This window comes from Ornithorhynchus anatinus, chromosome 4 (assembly GCF_004115215.2).
Source record: "Ornithorhynchus anatinus isolate Pmale09 chromosome 4, mOrnAna1.pri.v4, whole genome shotgun sequence".
Taxonomy (NCBI): domain Eukaryota; kingdom Metazoa; phylum Chordata; class Mammalia; order Monotremata; family Ornithorhynchidae; genus Ornithorhynchus; species Ornithorhynchus anatinus.
The window spans coordinates 98919078-98942512 of record NC_041731.1 but is presented as its reverse complement, the minus strand read 5'-3'; the positions used below and the strand labels follow the sequence as shown (position 1 = coordinate 98942512).

The 23435-nt window shown below is 46.4% G+C and overlaps 1 protein-coding gene and 1 non-coding gene across 2 annotated transcripts; one reads left to right on the top strand and one right to left on the bottom strand.

The window, feature by feature from the left end:
• Positions 1–923: 923 nt before the first annotated feature.
• Positions 924–23215, bottom strand: LOC100086420 (guanylate-binding protein 1-like). Its single transcript, XM_029063340.1, has 11 exons — positions 23020–23215; positions 17904–18115; positions 16646–16773; positions 15692–15801; positions 15290–15486; positions 14679–14921; positions 12432–12709; positions 10249–10461; positions 4618–4720; positions 1384–1577; positions 924–1220 (listed from the first exon to the last, which is right to left on the bottom strand). The coding sequence occupies exons 2-11, from the start codon at positions 18094–18096 to the stop codon at positions 1098–1100; spliced, it is 1782 nt and encodes a 593-aa protein (XP_028919173.1). The 5' UTR covers positions 18097–18115; positions 23020–23215; the 3' UTR covers positions 924–1097.
• On the top strand, positions 17448–17585 carry LOC114811929. The gene has a single exon (XR_003759624.1). It is a non-coding gene; the product is annotated as a small nucleolar RNA SNORA7 (small nucleolar RNA).
• Positions 23216–23435: the final 220 nt, after the last annotated feature.

The window sequence follows — 23435 nt, the reverse complement described above, 5'->3', positions numbered from 1 at the left end:
GTGGGGTTCACAGTCTCAATCCCCATTTTACAGATGAGGTAGCAGACCAAGAGAAGTGAGGGGACTTGCCCAAGGTCACATAGCAGACAAGTGGCTGAGGCGGGATTAGAACCCATGACCTTCTGACTCCCAATCCCAGGCTCCACCCACTACATCACGCTATGGAAAGCACCGAGGGAACCAGTGGAGGGTTTTGAGTAGGGGGAGATCTGCGGAGTACCATGTTTTAGAAAAATGCTAAGGGCAGCAGAATGAAACGTGGACTGGAGACGGGGTGCAACCATTTGGCCGGAGAGGAAGGGATGGATTCTGGGAATATGATGGAGGAAGAATGAACGGGATCTGGTGACAGACGGGATTGAAAGAGTGGTAGGAGTCAATAAGGATAAGGGGCAGATGGTTGCTTTTTGGTTTCATTTTTCAGGACAAAGGAGCAGCATGGCCTAGTGGAAAGAACATGAACTTAGGAGTCAAAGGACTTAGGTTCTAATCCCAGGTCTGCCACTTGTCTGCCGTGCGACCTCGGGCAAGTAATTCAACTTCTCTGGGCCTCAGTCTCATCTGTAAAATGTTAATCCTACTTCAACTTTGAGCCCCATGCGGACAGGGACTGTGTCCAACCTAGTTATCTCTCATCTACGCCCGTGCTTAGTACAGTGCTCGGCACACAGTAAGAGCGTAACAAACACACCCGGAGGCAGCACGGAGGCAGGCAGAGGGGCAGAAGCACGCAGAGAGGCAAGAAGGAATCATGCTGAGAGCAGCAGGAGAGCAGCACTCGGAAGCAGAAGGAAGAAGCATAGCAGAAAGGGATCCTTTGACCACAGTCCTGTATTGGACCCTTGCGGGGGGTGGAGTGAGTGTGTGTATGTGTCACTCCCTTGGCCGGTGATAAAACTATATAAAAGCTTTCCACAATAACCTTGGTGATCAGAGGGGTGGTTTGACTTCTATTCCGTGACACCGAGGCTCCCCTGGTCCAGGAAGGTCCTGGCTGGTACCGATTGAGGGCTCGCCACAGATATGCTATTGATAAAACATCTTCTGCCTATGACAAAGGGTGGCGTGGACACGAGAGTACTCTTGACAAAAGATCTTCACAATATGGTGCAGGGTGAGGATGGACGGGGAGTATGGATCTGCTTCTGGAGGCTCAAAATCTGATTCTCTAGTTGCTTGGCTTCGTTTTGGAGCCCTTCCCGAATTATCTGTGTGTGCTCCTGTGGGAACATAAAAGGAATCTGAGACCCTGAGATGAGGCTAGCAGAGATGAAAACCCAGTAGAATGGTCCTTTGGTCTCTCACCACGAACCAAGTCAAACCCCCCTCAACCGGGAACGGGAAGAAGGGCCAATTGCTGGATTGAGGATCGTCTGTGATTACCTTGAGTTTCAAATTTAAGGCCTTCTCTTGCTCTGCCAGCATGTGCTGCTTCTCCTCTTCCATCTTCTTGATCAGTTGTTTCACGTGTTCCTGGTGACTTTTCTCCGTCTGCTCCAGCAACTGCTGACTCTTCTCCTGCATTTCCTGGAGCTGCTTGGCTGCCTGCATTGCGGACTCAGATTTTGCCTTCTCCACTGAGGGGAAAAAGCAGAAAAACACAACAGCTTAACCAGAAATACAACCTCTTTCCTGTCTGCCTCCTGTCCTTTTCATTTTCTATAGCTCCTCCTTGGATGGAGCACTTTATTGAGAAGCGGCGTGGCCTAGTGGCAAGAACCCGGGCCTGGGTGTCAGAGGACCTGGGTTCTAATCCTGACTTCACCACTTGTCTGTTTTGGGAACTTGGGCAAGCCACTTCAGTTCTCTGTGCCTCCGCTACCTCATACGTAAAATGGGGATTAAGAGTGAACCCGCCGTGGGGCAGGGACTGTGCCACCCCCAGTGCTTAGTACAGTGCCTGGCCCAGAGAGCTGAACAAATGTCAATAAGAAAGAACCTTCTTTGGCCAGACCTTAAAGAATTCCCTCAGAAAATAGAGAACTAGAAGACAGTGGAATGCAAATGCCTGGAGTATGAGTCAAGAAGAGGATTCTGAGGACCCCCCCAGGACATCAAGATGGAGTAAACAAAAACCCTAGAACTTAAGGAGCTTGACCCCCTCATAATCATCATCACCTCACAATCATCATCAACAATGATGTTTATTGAGAGAGCTCTCTACTAAAGAATCAGAGAACTTGAGATAACAAGAGCAGAGATAAAACCCAGTAGAGAATATTGTACACCAGAGTTGGTTGATATGTTCCCTCCCACAATGAGTTTACCATCTAGACGGGGAGACAGACAGTAATATAAACCATGTAAACATAATAAATATGATAAATACATTTACTATATACAATAAATATAAGAAGCAGCAGGGCCTCATGGAAAGAGCAGGGGCCTGGGAGTCAGAGGACCTGGGTTCGAATGCCACTTGTCTTGCTGTGTGTCTTTGGGCAGGTCATTTAACTTCTCTGTGCCTCAGTTTTCTCATCTGTAAAATGGGGATTGATCCTACTCCCCCTTACCTAGACCGTGAGCCCCATGTGGGACGGGAACTGTGTCCAGCATGATTATCTAGTGCTCGGAACAGGGCTTGGGACATAGTAAGTGCTGAAGAACTATTAATATTATTAACTATACACAGTTTGCAATATATAGTTTATAGATACATACATTAGTGCCGTGGCGTCGGGGGTGGGGAAGATATCAAATGCCCAGAGGTCACTGATCCAAGGGCAGAGATGATAATAATACTAATAATATTAATGTTGGTATTTGTTAAGCGCTGGGGTAGACACAAGGGAATCAGGTTGTCCCACGTGGGTCTTACAGTCTTAACCCCCATTTAATCAGATGAGGTAACTGAGGCACAGAGAAGTTAAGTGACTTGCCCCCAGTCACACAGCTGACAAGTGGTGGAGCAGGGATTCGAACCCATGACCTCTGACTCCAAAGCCCGTGCTCTTTCCACTGAGCCACGCTGTTTCTCTATAATGTTGGTGTTTGTTAAGCACTTACTATGTGCAGAGCACTGTTCTAAGCGCCGGGGGAGGTACAGGGTCATCAGGGGGTCCCATGTGGGGCTCACAGTCTTCATCCCCATTTTACAGATAGGTCACTGAGGCACAGAGAGGTGACGTGACTTGCCCACAGTCACACAGCTGACAAGTGGCAGAGCCGGGAGTCGAACCCATGACGTCTGACTCCCAAGCCCGGGCTCTTTTCACTGAGACCCAGAAGGGAGAGGGAGCTGGGGAAAAAGAGGACTTAATGGGGAGGAGATGTGACCTTATTAAGGCTTTGAAGATGCGGAGAGGGGTGGTCTGGCATATATGGAGGGGGAGGGAGTTCCCGGCCAGAGGGAAGATGTGGGAAAAGGGGGTGGCGATGAGATAGACGAGATCGAGGCACAGTGAGTAAGTTGGCTGTAGTAGGTGATGGGTGAGGTGAGGTAAGAGGGGGCGAGTTGATTGAGTGACTTAGAGACAATGGTAACGAGTTTCTGCTTGATGTGGAGGCGGTTGGGCAACCACTGAAGATTCTTGAGCAGTTAGGAGTGGTGGGCTGAAATATGCTATTGTTCTTGTCTGTCCGTCTCCCCCATTAGACCGTAAGCCCGTCAAAGGGCAGGGACTGTCTCTATCTGTTTCCCATTTGTACATTCCAAGCGCTTAGTACAGCGCTCTGCACGTAGTAAGCACTCAATAAATACTATTGAATGAATGAACGAATGATCGGGGCAGCAGTGTGACTGCTGGTAGCCTAGTAGGTGCTTAACAAATATCATTTTCATTCAGTTGGATTTATTGAGTGCTTACTGTGTGCAGAACACTGTACTAAGCACTTGGGAGAGTACAATACTACAATAAGTACCATCATTCTTAGACACTTGAATGCATACGTTTTGGGGGAAAGTTAAGAGGTCTTGCCTGGGGAGAATTTTAAAGGAGTCCAAATGTATCCAGTTGTGGTTGAACAAATATCCTAGGACCTACAGAGCTGCCTACTGCCCCTTTCCTAATAATATGATAATTATTTTTTAAAGCACTCCCACATTAATTATCTCACTTTATCCTCACAACAATCTTGCGAGGTTGGGAGAGACACGTATTCGTTCAATCATTCATTCAGTTGTATTTACTGAGCGCTTACTGTGTGCAGAACACTGTACTAAGCACTTGGGAGAGTAGAGTACAACAATAAACAAACGCAGTCCCTGCCAACAACGAGATCATTATAATTTACAGATGTGGAATGTGAAGTACAGAAAACCTAAATAACTTGTGAGAGATCACACTGCTGGCTATAAGCTCTTTGGATTCCTGCTTCCTCCCTAGATCCAGTGCCATTTTTGATGTATATTGTTAAGCACTTACTATGTGCCAGGCACTGTACTGAACTCCGGGGTAAAACAAGAGAATCAGGTTGAACCCAATCCCTGTCCCACAGTCTTAATCCCCATTTTACAGATGGCGGTAACTGAGTAACGGAGAAGTGAAGTGATTTGCCCAAGGTCACACAGCTGACAAGTGGGGGAGACGGGATTAGAACCCAGGTCCTCTGACACCCAGTCCTGTTCTCTTTCCACTAGCCATGCTGCTTCTTAGGTGCCTTTTATATACGTTTTACCTTCAATCATCTTTTCCTTTTCTGAGAGTGACTGATCCACTTGTAATATTGTTTCTGCCTTATCTTCCATCGATTGCAAATACTTTACAAGAGTCTCCTCAGCCTGAGGACAGGAAAACAGCCAGTTACAAATGTGAAATAGTGACTTGGGGTAAAAGAAAAGACTTTCGTATCTGGGTTTTCAGGTGTCCCTAAAAAAAGTAATAATAATAACTGTGGGATTTATTAAACGCTTAATGTACTAAGCGCTGGGGTGAATACAAGCAAATCAGGTTAGACACAGTCACTGTCCCGCCTGGGGCTCACAGTCTTACTCCTCATTTTACAGATGAGGGAACTGAGGGTCAGAGAAGTTAAGTGACTTGCCCAAGGCCACACAGCAGACAAGTGGTGGAGTCAGATTAGAACCCACAACCTTCCGACTCCCAGGCCCGGCTCTTTCCACTACGCCACGCTGCTTCTCTGTACCCTAGCTTACATCTACCCCATGATACCTATAGCCCAGGGATTCAGCTCCTATTATTCCATACCACGACACTCCATTACATCACTGAGGTCATGGGTTCTAATCCCAGCTCTGCCACTTATCAGCTGTGAGACCTTGGACAAGTCACTTCACTTCTCTGTGCCTCAGTTCCCTCATCTGTAAAATGGGGGTAAAGACTGTGAGCCCTACGTGGGACAACCTGATTACCTTGTATCTACCCCAGCGCTTAGAACAGTGCTTGGCACATAGTAAGCGCTTAACAAATGCCAACATTATTATCACTGCAAACTTCCAAAAGAGATCCCCAAATAGACTGTGAGCCCGATTGTCTCTCTCTGTTGCCGAATTGTCCATTCCAAGCTCTTAGTACAGTGCTCTGCACATAGTAAGTGCTCAATAAATACTATTGAATGAATAAATAAACTAGGATTTCTCCATCACTAGATGAAAAGACATATCAATTTTAAATAAAACAGATAATTTTATGAACCGTGATGGAGAGAGGAGTTTGAAGATGCGAAGAGGTGCTCAGAAGGAATTGGTCGGAAACTATGGGTATTTTATGACAAAGAGACGAGGCCATTGCTCACTTTCATTTGGTGAATTATTCACCAAAGGCCATTCCAATCAGCAGAGAGAGCTTCTACCTCTGCAGCCCGCAGCAAAGTTTCATAATCCTACTCCTACGCCTTGATTAGTTGATTGGTTATATTATGAATGATGTTAAATTTTAGGCAACTAGTAATATTAAAGAATAAAGGAGTTGTATATTTTTCCAGAGGTTTTGGAACCCATCTCTACTTCTAACACTTAAGTCTGGGGGAAAAGGCATCTCACGATACGTCTCTAGACCATACGCTCGTCCTCCAGAGAGTAAACTCATTGTGGGCAGGGAATGTGCCCACTCTGTGCACTCCTAAGCACCACCCAAACACTTAGTACAGTGCTCTGCACATTGTAATCGCTCAATCAATACCAATGGTGATATCAGCAGAAAGAGTCCGGGCTGGGGAGTCAGAGGTCATGGGTTCAAATCCCCACTCAGCTGCTTGTCAGCTGTGTGACTTTGGGCAAGTCACTTCACTTCTCTGTGCCTCAGTTACCACATCTGTAAAATGGGGATGAAGACTGTGAGCCCCACCTGGGACAATCTGATCACCTTGTATCCTCCCCAGCGCTTAGAACAGTGCTTTGCGCATAAGAGCACTTAACAAATGCTATCATTATCATTATTATTATGATACATTCATATTTTCAAGGAACAGAGCACGATTGTGTCGCAGAGTACACCCACATATCGGTTTGTTCCTTTTCATTCATTCATTCATTCATTCATTCATTCATTCACTCGTGTATATTGAGCACTTTCTATGTGCAGAGCACTGCACTAAGTGCTTGGAAAGTACAATTCGGCAGCAGATAGAGACAATCCCTGCCCACTCATGGGCTCACGGTCTAAACGCGGGAGACAGACAAAACAAAACAAAACAAAACAAGTAGTCTGGCGTCAATATCATCAAGATAAATTGAATCACTGATATATACAGCTCATTAACAAAATAAACAGAGTAATAAATCATATATACAAATAGGCACAAGTGCTGTGGGGAGCGGAAGGGGGAAGAGCAGAGGGAGGGAGAAGGGCAATGAGGAGGGGAGGAGGAGCAGAGGAAAAGGGATGGCTCAGTCTGGGAAGGCCTCCTGGAGGAGGTGAGCTCTCATTGCCTAACTGTTTTTTCGCCATGTCACCCATTTCGGGGGTGACACACAGGCTCTGCCTCCCAACTGAACACTCTTCTAGCACATTCCTGGCAAATGTCCTCCTCTATTCCACTAGAAGCAGCATGGCCTAGTGGAAAGAGGAAGTCAGAGGACTTGGATTCTAATCCAGGCTCTGCTGCTTGCCTGCTCTATGTCCTTGGGCCAGTTCATTCAATAGTATTTATTTCAATAGTATTTACTGAGCGCTTACTATGTGCAGAGCACTATACTAAGCGTTTGGAATGTACAAATCGGCAACAGATAGACAGTCCCTGCCCTTTGACAGGCTTACAGTCACTTCACTTCTCTGAGCCTCAGTTTCCTTAACTGTAAAATGGGGAGTCAATACCTCGTTCTCCCTCCTGTTTACGCTGTGAGAACCATTTGGGACCTGATTATCTTGTATCTACCCCAGCGCTTAGAACAATGCTTGCCCCCACTTCTAGACTGTGAGCCCATTGTTGGGTAGGGATCATCTCTATTTGTTGCCGAATTGTACTTTCCAGGAGATCAGTACAGAGCTCTGCAAAGAGAAAGCGCTCAGTAAATACGATTGAGTGAACAAATGAACAGCCCTTGGACATAGTAAGTACTTAACAAACACCACAATAATTATTACTATCATTTTCTTTCACATGGTAATTTATTTATATTAATATCTGTCTTCCCCTCTAGACCCTGTGCGCCTTATGGGCGCGGGACGTGTCAACCGACTCTGCTGTAATGTCCGCTCCCAAATGCTAAATACAGTGCTCTCCATAGAGAAAGTGCTCAACAGATATCACTGCCCAAAGGTAAATCTGAATCTAGTTTCCACACTGAAAGAGGTGGACTTGTGGGGGAAGGTGTTGGGAGAAACACATCTAGCACTTGGGAGTTTGCACATTTCCTTTTTTGACCAAAAAAGGTAATGTTTGCTGGGATTCGTGCCTACCTGGGAAGCAGCATGGCCTAGTGGAATGAGCCTGGGCCTGGGAGTCAGAGGACCTGGGTTCTAATGTGAGCTCTGCTGCGTGCCTGCTGTGTGACCTTGGGCAAGTCACTTCACTCTCTGACGCAATTTCCTCAGCTATAAAATGAGGATTCAAAACCTGTTCTCCCTCCTTAGATTCTGAGCCCCATGAAGGACAGGGACTGGGCTTGATCTGATTAACTTGTACCCACCACAGCACTTAGAACACGTCTCCTCCAAGAGGCCTTCCCCGATTAAGCCCTCTTTTCCCTGGCTCGCTCTCCCTTCTGCGTCATCCGTGCACTTCAATACATGACCTCTGGACATTTCATTCATTCGTTCATTCATTCAATCGTATTTATTAAGCATTTATTGTGTGCAGAGCACTGTACTAAGTACTTGGGAAAGTACAATACAGCAATAACGAGTGACAATCCCTGCCTACAACAGTCTGGCAGGGGTGGTGCAGTTGGGCGGGGGGAGACAGACATCAATACAAATAAACAGACATCAATATAAATAAAATTACAGATATATACTTAAGTGCTGTGGGGCGGGGAGATGGGGGAAGAGCAAAGGGAGTGAGTCAGAGTGAGGCGGAAGGGCGTGGGAGCTGAAGAAAAGCGGGGCTGAGTCTGGGAAGACCTCTTGGAGGGGATGGGCCTTCAGTAGGGCTTTGAAGGCGGGGAGAGACACTGTTTGGAGGATTTGAGGAGGGAGGACGTTCCAGGCCAGAGGTAGGACGTGGCCCGGGGGTCGGCAGCGAGACAGGTCAGAGAACGTTAGCACCAGAGGAGCGGAGCGTGTGGGCTGGGTTGTAGAAGGAGAGAAGCGAGGTGAGGTAGGAGGGTCAAGGTGATGGAGAGCTTTAAAGTCAATGGTGAGGAGTGTTTGTTTCATTTGGAGGTGGATAGGTAACCATTGGAGGGTTTTTTGCAGGGGGGGTGACATGTCCTGAATGTTTCTGTAGAAAGATGATCCAGGCGGCAGAGTGTACGGACTGGAGTGGGGAGAGGCAGGGGGTTGGGACGTCAGCGAGGAGGCTGATGCTGTCATCTAGGTCGGATAGGATGAGCGACTGGTGAGCGAGTGATAATAATAATAATGCTGGTATTTAAGCGCTTACTATGTGCAGAGCACTGTTCTAAGCGCTGAGGTAGATACAGGGTCATCAAGTTGTCCCACGTGAGGCTCACAGTTAATCCCCATTTTACAGATGAGGGAATTTAGGCTCAGAGAAGTTAAGTGACTTGCCCACCGTCACAGAGCTGACATGTGGTGGGGCCGGGATTCGAACCCATGACCTCTGACTCCCAAGATCGGGGTCTTTCCTCTGAGCCACGCTGTGATGAGTGGTAGCAGTTTGGATGGAGAGAAAAGGATGGATTTTAGTGATGTTGTGAAGGTGGGACCGACAGGAATGAATATGTGGGTTGAATGAGAGAGAGAGAGAGGAGTCCAGGATAACATGAGGATTACGGGTTTGTAATATTTGGTTTTCACCGCATCCCCAACCCCGCAGCACTTTTGTATATATATTTAAATTATATTCATTCATTCAATAGTATTTATTGAGCGCTTACTATGTGCAGAACACTGTACTAAGCTCTTGGAATATACAAATCGGCAACAGAGACAGTCCCTGCCCTCTGACGGGCTTACGGTCTAATCGGAGGAGACGGGCAGACAAGAACAATGGCAATAGAGCCAAGGGGAAGAACATCCCATAAAAACAATGACAAATAGAATCAGGGTGATGTACCTCTCATTAAACAAAATAAATAGGGTGATGAAGATATATACAGTTGAGCGGATGAGTACAGTGCTGAGGGGGTGGGACGGGAGAGGGGGAGGAGCGGAGGGAAAGGGGGGAGAAGAGGGTTTAGCAGCGGAGAGGTGAGGGGGGGTAGAGGGAGCAGAGGGAAAAAGGGGGAAGTTATTAATTTATTCATGTTAATAATAAGCAATTAATACAGTGCTTTGAATACAGTAAACACTCAGTAAATATGATTGAATGAATGAATAAGATCATTATGGGCAGGGAACATATCTGCTAATTCTGTTAATTAACTAATTCTGCTAATTCTGTTGTATTGTATTCTCCCAAGCGCTTAGTACAGTGTTCTGCACATAGTAAGCACTCAGTAAATAGGATTGATTAGTAAGCACTTAATAAATACCATAAAAACACACACACACAATAAACCACGTTAAATGTTTCAGCATCAGCATGGCCCCAGCAGTTATGGATGAGCATTTCTTGTCGGGACCCAGCTCCTCCACCAGGCCAGAAACAATTAATACTTGGGTTTTTTTTGAACTTTTAACGGAGCACTTGCTAGGAAAAGGCCAGTACCGACCCCTTACGGAACTCAGAGTAAAGAAGGATAGTTCAAAGGCCTCAATTCCACAATTTCTAGGAAGGGTTTACCCATGGTTCCTTTTTTGACTCCTGCTCATATTTCTCCTTTAGTTTTTGTTTCTTCTGAAGAAAGTGGTGATATCCTCCCGGTCTGGAGAAGGTTCCATTCTTCATCGCCTCATCCAGAGGCTTGAAAATATTCTGAAGCAAAGTCATGCAACGTTTGGTTGACTCTTTTTCATTCTGCTTAAAGAAGTCATCCCATTTTGCTAACAGATGGTTCTGCAGTGAAACCAAAAGCAGAAGAGGAGGGTAGACATCAATAAGGACATATACTCTCCCATTTCCCCTAATTGAAATATATTTTAATGTGTGTCTCCCCCTGAAGACCGTGAGCTTCTTGTGGGTAGGGATCATGTCTACCAACTCTATTGTATTGTGCTCTCCCAATCGCTTAGTACAGTGCTCTGCACATGGTCAGAGTTCAGTAAATAACACTGATGGATTGGTTGACTGACAGCAGAAAGTAGCTTCTCATTTAGGATTACTGAATTTTTCCTGTTCCTCACACCCTAGCCAATCCCCACCCCCAGCCCCCACAGTCCTGGATCACCCCCACGGTCAGCTTCCTCCATCCCTACCATTATGAGCTGAGTAAGAAGCAGCACGGCTTAGTGGATAGAGCACTGGCCTGAGAGTCAGAAGGACCTGGGTTCTATTCCCGCCTCTGTTGGCGTTCTGCCACCGACTACTACGGTTCAGAACTTGGTGAGTAAAGAATTACTCCGAGGGGATAAACAAGGCCAAAACAAGTTTATTTCACTCCCAACTCCCAGCCCCTTGTCCCAATTATAACGCCAGGAATTTAAAAGTGGTGGGCGATCCCTCGAGGGAGGGGAAGCGTGCCAAGTCCTTTGTTCTTCTCCTTTTATACTTTGTTGACATGCCCGTAGGCATTGTGTCGCTTCCTGATTGGCCTGAGTGTTTATGGAGACTCCAGGTCAGCTGTCTTTTGATGACAAAACCATTACATTATTCGAGGTTAGCTGCTGGGGACTTGGGGCTTGAAGCTCCCCCTGATATCCTCTCACGTAGTCAATATACCTGCCTTGGACTGCCCACTCGCTGTTTTTGGGCCATCCCTCTGTATTCGCCCATAGCCACCCTTCCTCACCTCCACCACATGTCTGCTGTGTGACCTTGGGAAAGTCACTTAACTTCTCCAGGCCTCAGCTACCTCATCGGTAAAATGGGGATTAAGAGTGTGAGCCCCACATGGGACAGGGACTGTATGCAACCTGATCAACTTGTATCTAGCACTTAGAACAGTGCTTGGCAAATAGTAAGCACTTAACAAGTACCATAATTAATTACTATTATTATTTGTGGTGGTGTTTCAGATCGTAGGCTGACTTCTGACACTTCCAAATTCACCCTGACCTGCCAGAATCCAGCACTCTCGTCTGCTTGACAACATCACTTTATTCATTCAATAGTATTTATTGAGCGCTTACTATGTGCAAAGCACTGTACTATGCACTTGGAATATACAACTCGGGAACAGATAGAGACAATTCCTGCCCATTGACAGGCTTGCAGTCTTCTCTTCAACTCCCATAGCCAATTACACCCACCAGCTATTCCTCATCTGCGTTCATAAATACCAGAAATGTGGCCGAGCTGGAACCCCTAAAACTAAAACCCCTTTGGGACTCCTAGAGGCAACCTAGGGAAGGATGATCCAATGGAAGGAGCACAGGCCTTGGAGTCCTGGGTTCTAATCCCAGCTCCGCCACTTCCTTGCTGTGGGACCTTGGACAAGTCACTTAACTTCTCTGAGCCTCAAAATTTCCTCATCTGTAAAATGGGGATTCAATCTCTGTTCTCCCTCCTACTGTCCGTTCTCCCCATGTCGGGCATGGACTGTGTCCAACACAATTACCTTGTATCTACTATAGAGCATAGAACAGGGCTCGACACATACTAACCACTTAGCAAATGAATAAAACCTACTCACCATCAGATTCTCCCCACTCTTTTTTTGATCCCGGCCAGTCCCAAGGCATTTTGCTCTATAGTGTGGAGCGGACAGCTCAGTCCAGACCTGTGATCCCTGAACATTCTTTCCCTCAGTGTCTCCGTAGAGAGTGGAGAAGGAGTCACTTTCTCAAGAAAAGTGTTCTTTTCCCCTTTCCACCCCATCCTTTTCCCCATCCAGACCCGAATCATCTACTTTGGAAGAGCAAAATTACCCTTAGCTCCCTCTGGTACTTTTGATCTTCATCCTTGAAGGAATGCTGCATGAAGACCTCAATGGCTTTCCCTTCGCTGGCCGTATGCAAGTCCAGCAGCTCCTGCAGGGTGTTTGTGGAGAACTTCACTGGGCTCATCAGCTTCTCATAGCAGTCTAGGGCCTTCTGAACTGCAGCTGAGTTTTCAATCTCTGCCAGGGCTGACACTGCATTCTCCATGCAGGGCACAGTGCCACTGGAGATGGTCTCTACATAGGTCACCACTAGGCTTTCCAGCCCTGCAAATGAAGATAAATGAGAAAGTCAGGGGGAAGGGCATAACTTGCCTGGTTTGCACTAGAAGGCTGACATCCTCAGAGAGAAGGCCCACCACTCCTGTTCCTCAGAGATGCCTTTTATTGCTCTGAGGAAAAAGAAAGCATTATAATAATAATAATGTTGGTATTTGTTAAGCGCTTACTATGTGCAGAGCACATTCTAAGCACTGGGTAGATGCAGGGTAATCGGGTTGTCCCACGTGAGGCTCACAGTTAATCCCCATTTTACAGATGAGGTAACTGAGGCACAGAGAAGTGAAGTGACTGGCCCACAGTCACCAGCTGACAAGTGGCAAAGCCTGGATTCAAACCCATGACCTCTGATTCCCAAGCCCGGCTCTCTCCACTGAGCCACACTGCTTCTCTGGAGTATTATCTTCATTATACTCAGGAATCCTGATTTATATAAATATTCAGATTTATATTCACCAAAGACCTACGAGGTGCAGGACTCTGTATGAACAGCTGTACGTCTAAAGAGCGACACATGCACAGAAGGCTGGTCTGGAGGAAGGAGCACAGGCCTTGGAGTCAGTGGCCCTGGGTTCTAAACCCAGATCTGCTTCTTGCTGGCTATGTGACCTTGGGTAAATCAGACAATTTCTCTGTGTTTCAGTTTCTTCATCTGTAAAATGGGGACTAAATATCTGTTCTCCCTCCTACCTAGACTGTGACGGGGACTGCGTCTGGTCGGATTATCTCGTGTCTCTCCTAGTGTTTACAACAGTGCTTAGCTTTTCTCTACACTGTAAACTCACTGTTTAACGTTACACTGTACTCTCCCCCGTGCATAGTGAAGTACTCTGCCCACAGTAACCACTCGATAAATACCACTGATGGGCAAATAGTAAATGCTTAAAAATACCTCAGTTATCATGATTATTTCTCAGACTTGGTGGAGGACAACATAAACCACACATACCTAATCTCCCCAACTAGTTTGTGAGCTCCTGGAGGGAAGTTATCATGTCTACCGACTCTACTGTATTGAACTCTCCCAAGTGTTTAGTACAGTTCTCTGCACATGGCATGACCTAGTGGACAGAGACTAAACCTGGGAGTCAGAAGGACCTGGGCTCTAATTCCACCTCGGCCACGTGTCAGTTGTGTAACCTTGGGCAAATTATTTCACTTCTCTGGGCCTCAGTTACTTGATTTGTAAAAGAAGGGTTAAGACTGTGACCCCCATGTGGGACAAGGACTGTGTCCAACCTGATTAGCTTGTATCTATCCCAGTGCTCAGAACAGTGTCAATCAATCAACAAGTTTACAGTCTAGAGAGGGAAACAGACATCAATACAAAGGAATTACAGCTAATATACATAAGTCCTGTGGGGCTGAGGGTGTGGGGTGAATAAAGGAAACAAATTTATTTGTAGAGAAGCAGCCTGGCTAGTAGAGAAGCAGTGTGGCTCATTGGAAAGAGCACAGGCTTGGGAGTCAGAGGTCATGGGTTCTAATCCCAGCTCCACCACTCATCAGCTGTGTGACTTCGGGCAAGTCACTTCACTTCCCTGTGCCTCAGTTACCTCATCTGTAAAATGGAGATTTAGACTGTGAGCCCCACGTGGGACAACCTGATCACCTCGTATCCCCCCAGTGCTAAGAACAGTGCTTTGCGCATAGTAAGCGCTTAACAAATACCATCATTATTATTAACGAATCCGGGTGACACAGAAGTGAGTGGGAGAAAAGATTGGAAGAGCTACCAAACTGGGATTGATGGTACTTAGGAGCGATATCAGTTGTCTTCACATAGATTTCAGAAGAAGTCAGGAGGCCGAAAAGTGGGGCTAGGTCATGAGTTTTCTAGTCCTAAAACCCAAGAGGAAAGAGTAAGATGGGGCTCTCTCGTCTCTATGCGAATAATAATAATAATAATGTTGAAGTAGTAATGATATTAAAAAACCTTGGGGTAAGGGAGACTTACGAGGACCGTTGATTACTATGCCCCCCTGAATCGTCTTGACCTTGGCATTTTGGAAGATGTAGGAGCAGAAGCGTCCTGTCTGTTCCACAAACTCAGGTTGCAGTTCGTTTTCCTGCAAGTCCTCCAGTTTAGGGAGCTCTTTCCAGGTTGCCGGTGGGGCAAAGACAAAACACTTCTTAGTCGGAAAGAATTGCCGGATACAGGTCCGGGGCAGATTAAACAGTTTGGTTTTCTCGTCGGTCCCTGAGGGAGGAGAAACCGGAAGCCTGTTAAATTAAAGCAAGGTGGGTGCCCAGATCCAAGCTCTGTCCATTTCCTGCATTTCTTTAGGTCTCACCCAACGTATTTTCACATCCCTTAGGGGGCACGTTTAGGAGCGGCTAATCACTGGACAGAGAAAAACAGAAACAGTGGGACTGGGATGATTCCCAAATCATGAAATAGTAATACAGGAGTCCAGACTTCTGGCTACAACTTTTCCAAAATCAAACTCCTTTCTCAGAATAAAGGAGCGCAGTGGAAAAATACATTTTGGCCAGAGCTGAGCCCCGTTCATTCCTTTCCTGAAGTTCGCTACTCCATCTGAAATTCCCCACTCATGACCCGAGGACCTCTCTTTAGTTTAAGGGCATTCTCCAGGTACTCTTCTTCGGTGATGGGGTGACCGTCCAGTTTCAGCTCCAAGTTGAAATCGCGCACAGTCCACACAAAGTCTGGGAAGAAGCTGACGAATCCAGCTGAGTCATCTACCCCATCAAGACTGGGCACAGTTTTGCTCCTGATGTGTTCTGTCAGCTCTGACACATAGCTGGGGACCCAGTTAAGGAAAAGGGAGAGAAACAACCACGTCCTATCATCCTTCTTTACATCCTCTGCTCCCTCTGTATCCCTAACCGCCTCCATTCTCCTTCTTGCTCTCAGTTAAATCGACTGGGGAGAAGGACACCCAGGGAGGAGTTGAACCAAACTCTGTTCCGGCCTCGGTGATTTCCCCCAGGACACCGAAAGGATACTGAAGCTGGTCCATGGCCGGCTGATTGATAGTGCCCATGCTGTTATATACAAACATGCTGCTCAGCAGAACAGCCAAGGCAAAAATCCAGGAGTCATTCTTGGGATCCTCCTACAAAGCAGAACGAACCTTCGGATGTGACCAAGTACCACATCCCTAGCACCTCCCGGACCCTTAGAACCAACGATTGGAGGGTGAAGGTCTATCAACCTAGGGTGGGTCAGGAATAAAAAGCCTGGGATCCTGACTGAGAGAAATTAAATGAATGGTCCTTTTCTGGTAATGTACTAAATTTGTGTTGATAACCCTGGGTAATGTCCATTTGGTTTGCTTCATTTATTGCCATTGTTCTTGTCTGTCCGTCTCCCCCGATTAGACTGTAAGCCCGTCAAAGGTCAGGGACTGTCTCTATCTGTTGCCGATTTGTACATTCCAAGTGCTTAGTACAGTGCTCTGCAAATAGTAAGAGCTCAATAAATACTATTGAATTGAATGAATGAATGAAGCAGTGTTGTCTAATGGTTAGAGCATGGGCTTGGGAGTCAGAAGGACCCGGGTTTTAATCCCGGCTTCACCATTTATCTGCTGTGTGACTTTAGCAAGTCACTTCGCTTCTCTGTGCTTCAGTTTCCTCATCTGTAAAATGGGCATTGAGATTGCGAGCCTCAGGTGAGACAGGGTCTGTGTCCAACCTACCTACCCTAATTCCTAGAACAGTGCTTGGAACAAAGTAAGAGCTTAACAATTACCATTATCATTATTATCATTAATAAATATCAAGAAAAAATATAACTAGTGCAAAAAGGTTATTCTGGATCCAATGTCCAGCACAAGAATATATCACTCCCAAGGAAGCCTATATCTAAAGAAATTCACCAGAGTCCAGACTGGGTTTCTGCTGCTTCTAGGAGGAGGTTTAACCAGAAATGAGGGTGATGGTCTCCTGCTTCCTCACCTTCTCCACATCTCCCAGCCCCTCAGTGTCCAGCAGAACCAGAGTGAGGTTTTTCTCTGTGGGATGAGGAACACACCACATCCAGATTCCCTTGGTGTGAGACTGCACTGTGGAGCCCAGAGAGAAGCCTGCAAAGGAAAAAGGAAAGCTGCATGCACAATGAAGCCACATGGGCTCTGGGCACTATCGGGCACTGGGTGACTGCTGTTTGCCAATCTTTGCTGATGGTACTCAGGAAATACCCCATCCTGTGGTGGGAAGAAAAATACGGTTGATCATACGATAAGGTCTGAGGCGATCTAGGTGCCAAGGTTGTTGAATTGCCACTGGAACAATGGAATGAACCTTGGAGGCCACAAGGAAAAATTCCTCCATTTACAATTTTGGTTGCCAACTCAAAGGACAACGACTTGTAAGAAGCTTTACATTTCTTTCTCTAGAAAAATGCCCCTCTCACCCCGATAACCATCTTAAAGTGCTAACCAAGAGTTATCCAGTTTGTCTTTACCTCATTTTTTCCTCTCTTCAGTGGAAGCAAGTCTTGACTCTTCCTAAAGCATGGCCTAGGGGAAAGCACACAGGCCTAGGAGTCACAGGTTCTAATCCCAGCTCTATTACCTCAGGAAGTCACTTAACTTTTCTGGGCCTCAGTTTCCCTCTCTGTAAAATGGGGACTAAATCCTATTCCTACTTAGACTGTGAGCCCCATGTGGGACAGGGACTGCATCCAACCCGATTATCTTGTATCTACCCCAGTGCTTAACAAGGGCCATAATTATTAATGAAAACTGAGACCAAGGGACCCCTCTCAGGGTCACACCTGAAGAGTTCCCATTACTCTACCAGTCTCGACTACGGGAGGGAGAGTCATGCAGAGGCCTGTCCATTCCATTTCTAGCTTGGCCGGGGGCTAGCGAGTGGGAGGCAATCTGCTACAAGTTAAAACTCACCCTTGCTGGGCAGCAGAGGCTTGGGGGAGAATCAAGGGCAAAGATTCAAGTTTACCACCCGGAAGGAGGCAATGGTAAACCACTGCTGTATTTTTACTGGGAAAATTCTGCAGATACACTACCACAACAATTGCAGATGGAAGTGGGGTGTTCTCGGAGACAGGTGTCCATGGCTTCACTATGGGTCGAAGACGACTCGATGGCGTAAGACGAGACAAGAGACCTGTTGCTCTTTGTTTCCCAGATCAATGAGGCTATTCAGGAGATTTCTGAGGAAAGAACACTGTAGCTCTGAGCAGGTCACTTACCCTTCTTCTGTCCCGCCAGCCTGTTCATCAGGTAGGATTTCCCGGTGCGATACAGGCCCACGATGGCCACCACGACCACAGGCTGGGAAATGCCGGACAGGATGGCCAACGCCTTCTGATTCACCGTTAGCTGGCCGCTGCTGGAGTTCTCGATTAGACATATGGGAGCGGGCATGATCTTCTTGGTGGCCATGATTGATGGGACGAGTCACCTGGAAACACAAAGGAGATGCTCAGATTGGGAAGCTGCACCAACTACTCATTCCACGCTGTTTGGGATTGATTCCAGGCCATATTCCTCCTGTGTCTTATGATTCTCAGTTCTGATAGTGCAAGGGTCAAAATAGGAGTTGCTTTTTGTGTAAGGATTGCAAAATATTATTCCATCCCCGTTAGTCTATGTTAGTCTGTCTAATTAGACCTCCAAGGGAGTAGCCGCATCTTTATTTCTATTTTATGATCCCCATGCGTTTCTGTGCACAGTGATGATCTGGTCATGATTTTTCATTTCATTCAGTAGTATTTATTGAGCACTTACTATGTGTAGAGCACTGTACTGAGGCCTTGGAATGGACAATTCAGCAACAGATAGAGACAATTCCCAACCAATGATGGGCTTATAGAGCTTACTATGTACCAGGCACTGTACCGGTTGCTGGGGTAGATACAAGATAAATCAGGTTGGACCCAGTCCATGTCCCAGTTGGAGTTTACAATCTTAATTCCCAATTTACAGATGAGGTAACTGAGGCCCAGAGAAGTTAAGTGATTTGCTCCCCCTCCCATCCTTTAATTGTTGGAGTTCCTCAAGGGTCAGTTCTTGGCCCTCTTCTGTTCTCCATTTACACTCACTCCCTTGGTGAACTCTTTCGCTCTCACGGCTTCAACTATCCGTGAAGCCACCTCCACTCCCTCTCCTCCAATTTTCTCCTTGACCCTCTCCAACCTGGCCCCCTGATCTCTTTCTTGCCCCAATCCAATGGCCTCTAGTCCATCCTAATCCTCCTCAACGTCTCAGCAGCCTTCGACACCGTGGACTACCCCCCCTTCCTGGAATTATTATCTAACCTCAGCTTCGCTGACATTTGCCGTGGCTCAGTGGAAAGAGCCCAGGCTTGAGAGTCAGAGGTCATGAGTTCGAAGCCCGGATCTGCCACTTGGCAGCTGTGTGACTGTGGGTAAGTCACTTCACGTCTCTGGGCCTAAATTACTTCATCTGTAAAATGGGGATTAAGACCGTAAGCCTCAAGTGGGACGATCTGATGACCCTGTATCTACCCCAGCGCTTAGAACAGTGCTCTGCATATAATAAGTGCTTAACAAATACCAACATTATTACTATTATTATTTGCCCCCTCCTAGTTCTCCTCCTATCTCTCTGGCCGCTCATTCTCATTCTCTTTCAGAGGCTCCTCCTCTGTGTCCCACCCTTTAACAATGGGAATCCCTTAAGTCTCAGTTCTGAGACACCTTCTACTCTCCACCTACACCCATTCATTTCATTCATTCAATTGTATTTACTGAACAGTTACTGTGTGCAGAGCACTGTACGAAGCGCTTGGGAGAGTACAATATAAGAATGAACGGACATATTCCTTGCCCACAAAAAGCTTACAGGCTAGAGGGGTAGACAGACATTAATATAAATAAATAAATTACAGATATACACAGAAGTGCTATGGGGCTGTGGGAGGGGGGATGAATAAAGGGAGCAAGTCAGGGTGACAGAGAAAGGAGAGGGAGAAGAGGAAAGGAGGGCTTAGTTAGGGAAGGCATCTTGGAGGACATAATAATGTTCGTATTTGTTAAGCGCTTACTATGTGCAGAGCACTGTTCTAAGTGTCGGGATAGATACAGGGTAATCAGGTTGTCCCACTTGGGGCTCACAGTCTTCATCCCCATTTTACAGATGAGGGAATTGAGGCAACACTTGTCAGCTGTGTGACTGTGGGCAAGTCACTTAACTTCTCTGTGCCTCGGTTACCTCATCTGTAAAATGGGGATTAATTGTGAGCCTCACTTGGGACAAGATTACCCTGTATCTACCTCAGCGCTTAGAACAGTGCTCTGCACATGGTAAGCGCTTAACAAATACCAACATTATAGAGAAGCAGCGTGGCTCAGTGGAAAGAGCACGGGCTTTGGAGTCAGGGATCATGGGTTCGAATCCTGGCTCAGCCACTTATCAGCTGTGTGACTTTGGGCAAGTCACTTAACTTCTCGGTCCCTCAGTTACCTCATCTGTAAAATGGGGATGAAGACTGTGAGCCCCACATGGGACAACCTGATTCCCCTGTGTCTACCCCAGCGCTTAGAACAGTGCTCGGCACATAGTAAGTGCTTAACTAATACCAACATTATTATTATTATTAGAGTAGTGAAGTGACTGGCCCACAGTCACACAGCTGACAAGCGGCAGAGCAGGGATTCGAACCCATGACCTCTGACTCCAAAGCCCTGTCTCTTTCCACTGAGCCACGATTCTCTTCCTTGGCTTCAACTATCATTTCTAAGCAGATGTTTCCCAAACTTACCGCTCCAGACTTGCCACCTCTCCTTTTCACGCATTTTCTCCCGCCTTCGGGATCTCCCTACTTGGATGTCCCAAAGACACCTTACATTTATGTAGCCAGAAAAAACTCATCTTCCCACCCAAATCCTCTCCTCCCTCAGTCTTTCCCATTACTGTAGGCATTAGCACCTCTATGTCACAAGCATGAGAAGCGGTGGAAAGTGGAAAGAGCCCGGGCTTGGGAGACAGAGGTCATGGGTTCGAATTCCAGCTCTGCCACTTGTCAGCCGTGTGACTGTGGGCAAGTCACTTTACTTCTCTGGGCCTCAGTTACCTCATCTGTAAAATGGGGATTAACTGTGAACCTCACATGGGACAACCTGATTATCCCGAATCTACCCCAGCGCTTAGAACAGTGCTCTGCACAGAGTAAGCACTTAACAAATACCAACATTGTAATACAAGCCCATATAATCTTGGCATTATCCTTGACCCACCTCTTTCATTTAAACCTAACGCTCAGTGTGGGCCCAAATCCTGTCAGTTCTATCTTCACAACAGCTGAAGAATCCACCCGTTCCTCTCCACCATCTAGACTGTAAACTTATTGTGGGCAGGGACTCTGCCTTCCAACTCCATTCCAAGCACTTGGGACAACACTCTGCACACAATAAGTGCTCAATAAATGCCGTAGATTGACCGATCGATCGAAACTGATACTGCAATTTTCCAAGCTCTTGTCAAATTCTGCTAAAGCAGATGTCCAAGTGTATTCAGATTGCCATGAAATAAAGAAATCCTGTACGCTGTAAGAGACGATAAACGGCCCTGTACGTGGTATTACAGCACCTTCGCAGAGGGTAGGTGGCTCTAGATTTATGACGGATGCTTCCTGAACCTGCAAAACAGTATGGATTTGTTGGAAAGAGCATGGGCCTGGGAGTCAGAGGACCTGAGTTCTAATCCTGACTCTTCCACTTGCCTGCTGTGAGACCTTGGACAAGTCACTTAATTTCTCTGGGCCTCAGTTTCCTCAACTATAAAAAGGGCATTCAATACCTGTTCTCCCTCCTATGGGGACTGTGTCTGACCTGATTGACCTGTTTCTACCGCAGTGCTTAGCATAATGCCTGACACATAGTAAGTGTTTAACAAATACCATAGTTATTGTTGCTTTAGAGATATGTTCCTTCAAAACATAGAAAACCCAATGACATGAGAAGAGGTAGAGGTGGGATTAGATTACCAGGCCTATGTTCTGTCCGTTAGGTCAAACTACTTCCCAAAAGAGTGGTAATAATGTTGGTATTTGTTAAGCGCTTACTATGTGCAGAGCACTGTTCTAAGTGCTGGGGTAGATACAGGATAATCAGGTTGTCCCACGTGAGGCTTACAGTTAATCCCCATTTTACAGATGAGGTAACTGAGGCCCAGAGAAGTTAAGTGACTTGCCTACAGTCACACGGCTGACAAGTGGCAGAGCCGGGAGTCGAACCCATGACCTCTGACTCCGAAGCCCAGGCTCTTTCCACTGAGCCACGCTGCTTCCCTGCCCTCAAAGAGCTAAAGTCTGGTGGGGGAGACAGGAATTAAAAACAATTAGATTGGAAAGCAGCAGAAATCTACTCAAGTGCTGTGGAGGTAGGGATGGGATGGGATGGGCATCAATGTGTTCACGAGGAACAGATCGGGCTGCATTTTATTCTAATTAAGTGCCGTCGAGTCGTTTCCGATTCATAGCGACTCCATGTATATACTTTCTCCAGAAGGTCCCTTCCTCTGCCATAATCCACAACCTTTCTAATGGTTCTTCCGTTATCGTTTTGATGGTCTCTCCAGCCTCTACCTCTTACTTGTTGTGGGCAGGGAAAAAGTGCTTAGTACAGTACTTTGCACACAGTAAGCACTCAACAAAAATGATTGAATGAAGGGAATATGTCTGCCGATTCTGTGGTACTCCCCCAAGTGCTCTGCACACAGTAAACACTCAATAAATACCATTAACTTGATTGACTGGTTGATTCTCCGTGCCCCGGTTCCCTCAGCTGTTAAATAGGAATTCAATACCTGTTCTCATTCCTACTTAGACGTAAGCCCTATGTGGGGCAGTGACTGTATCCAACCTGATTAGCTTGTATCTACCCCAGCATTTAGTACAGTGCCCTGCACATAGTAAGCAATTAACAAATACCATTAAAAAAAATCAGCAACCAATCATTTCTGAGATTCCTTGGATTGTGATTTATCATGTTTCCCTGAAAAAGACTTGGAGATGCGAGAGTAACTGACCAGAAAAGACAAAGAGGACAGACTGCGGATCTAGGGAAAGGGAAGTACATTTTCTGGGTTTATCCTTTTCCAATTGCTCACTGACTCTCGTAGCTAAAAGTCAATGGCATAAGGTTCTAAAAGTCACCCCTCTTTTTCCTGAACTGGGGTCCCCACAAAGCACAGCCGCCTCCCCTCCCTCTGCACGATGTGCTCAAGTCACCCCCAGTCTCTCTAAGAGAGTGGAGGGAGGAAATAGAAGAGTTGGGAGGCAGACGGAGAAAGGAGACCCTCTGGGTAGAAAGTTTCTTAGAGAAAGATGAAAACAATTCTTACCAGTTCCACTTTGCTTCAAACTGTTTCCTCGTAGTCACAGGTCTTTTTCCTTAAGGGGTGTTGGCTCCTCTTGCTTCCTTTACACTTCCAGTGTTTTTTTTTTCCCCGGGTCTTAGAGATCCTTCACTCTATCTGTTTTGCTTCTGAAGATTGCCCCTCTGTTGCGAGTCCTTTCAAGATTTTGAACCTGAATCCTAATTATACTCAAGAGGAAAGGAAACTGAAAGTAAAATAGATGTATGTTCTGAGTCAGAGTATAATGCAGAAAAGACAACTTTGCTGCACAAACATGCAGGGAAGCATAAAGGGAAAAAAACTGAGATAGAATAATCTTTTTTGTTTTGTTTTAAATGGTATTTGTTAAGCACTTATTATGTGCCAGGCTGGGGTAGACACAGGCTAATCAGGTTGGACGA

What these genes read in the sequence shown, in the direction of transcription:
- LOC100086420 (XM_029063340.1), bottom strand. Translation starts at nt 18,096, where the DNA reads ATGGCCACCAAGAAGATCATGCCCGCTCCCATATGTCTAATCGAGAAC. An exon ending in CATAGTAATCAACGGTCCTC is followed by an intron (nt 12,710 to 14,678) that starts GTAAGTCTCCCT and finishes CTTCATTTGCAG; the next exon opens with GGCTGGAAAGCCTAGTGGTG. An exon ending in AAAGGAAAAGATGATTGAAG is followed by an intron (nt 1,578 to 4,617) that starts GTAAAACGTATA and finishes TTTTCCCCTCAG; the next exon opens with TGGAGAAGGCAAAATCTGAG.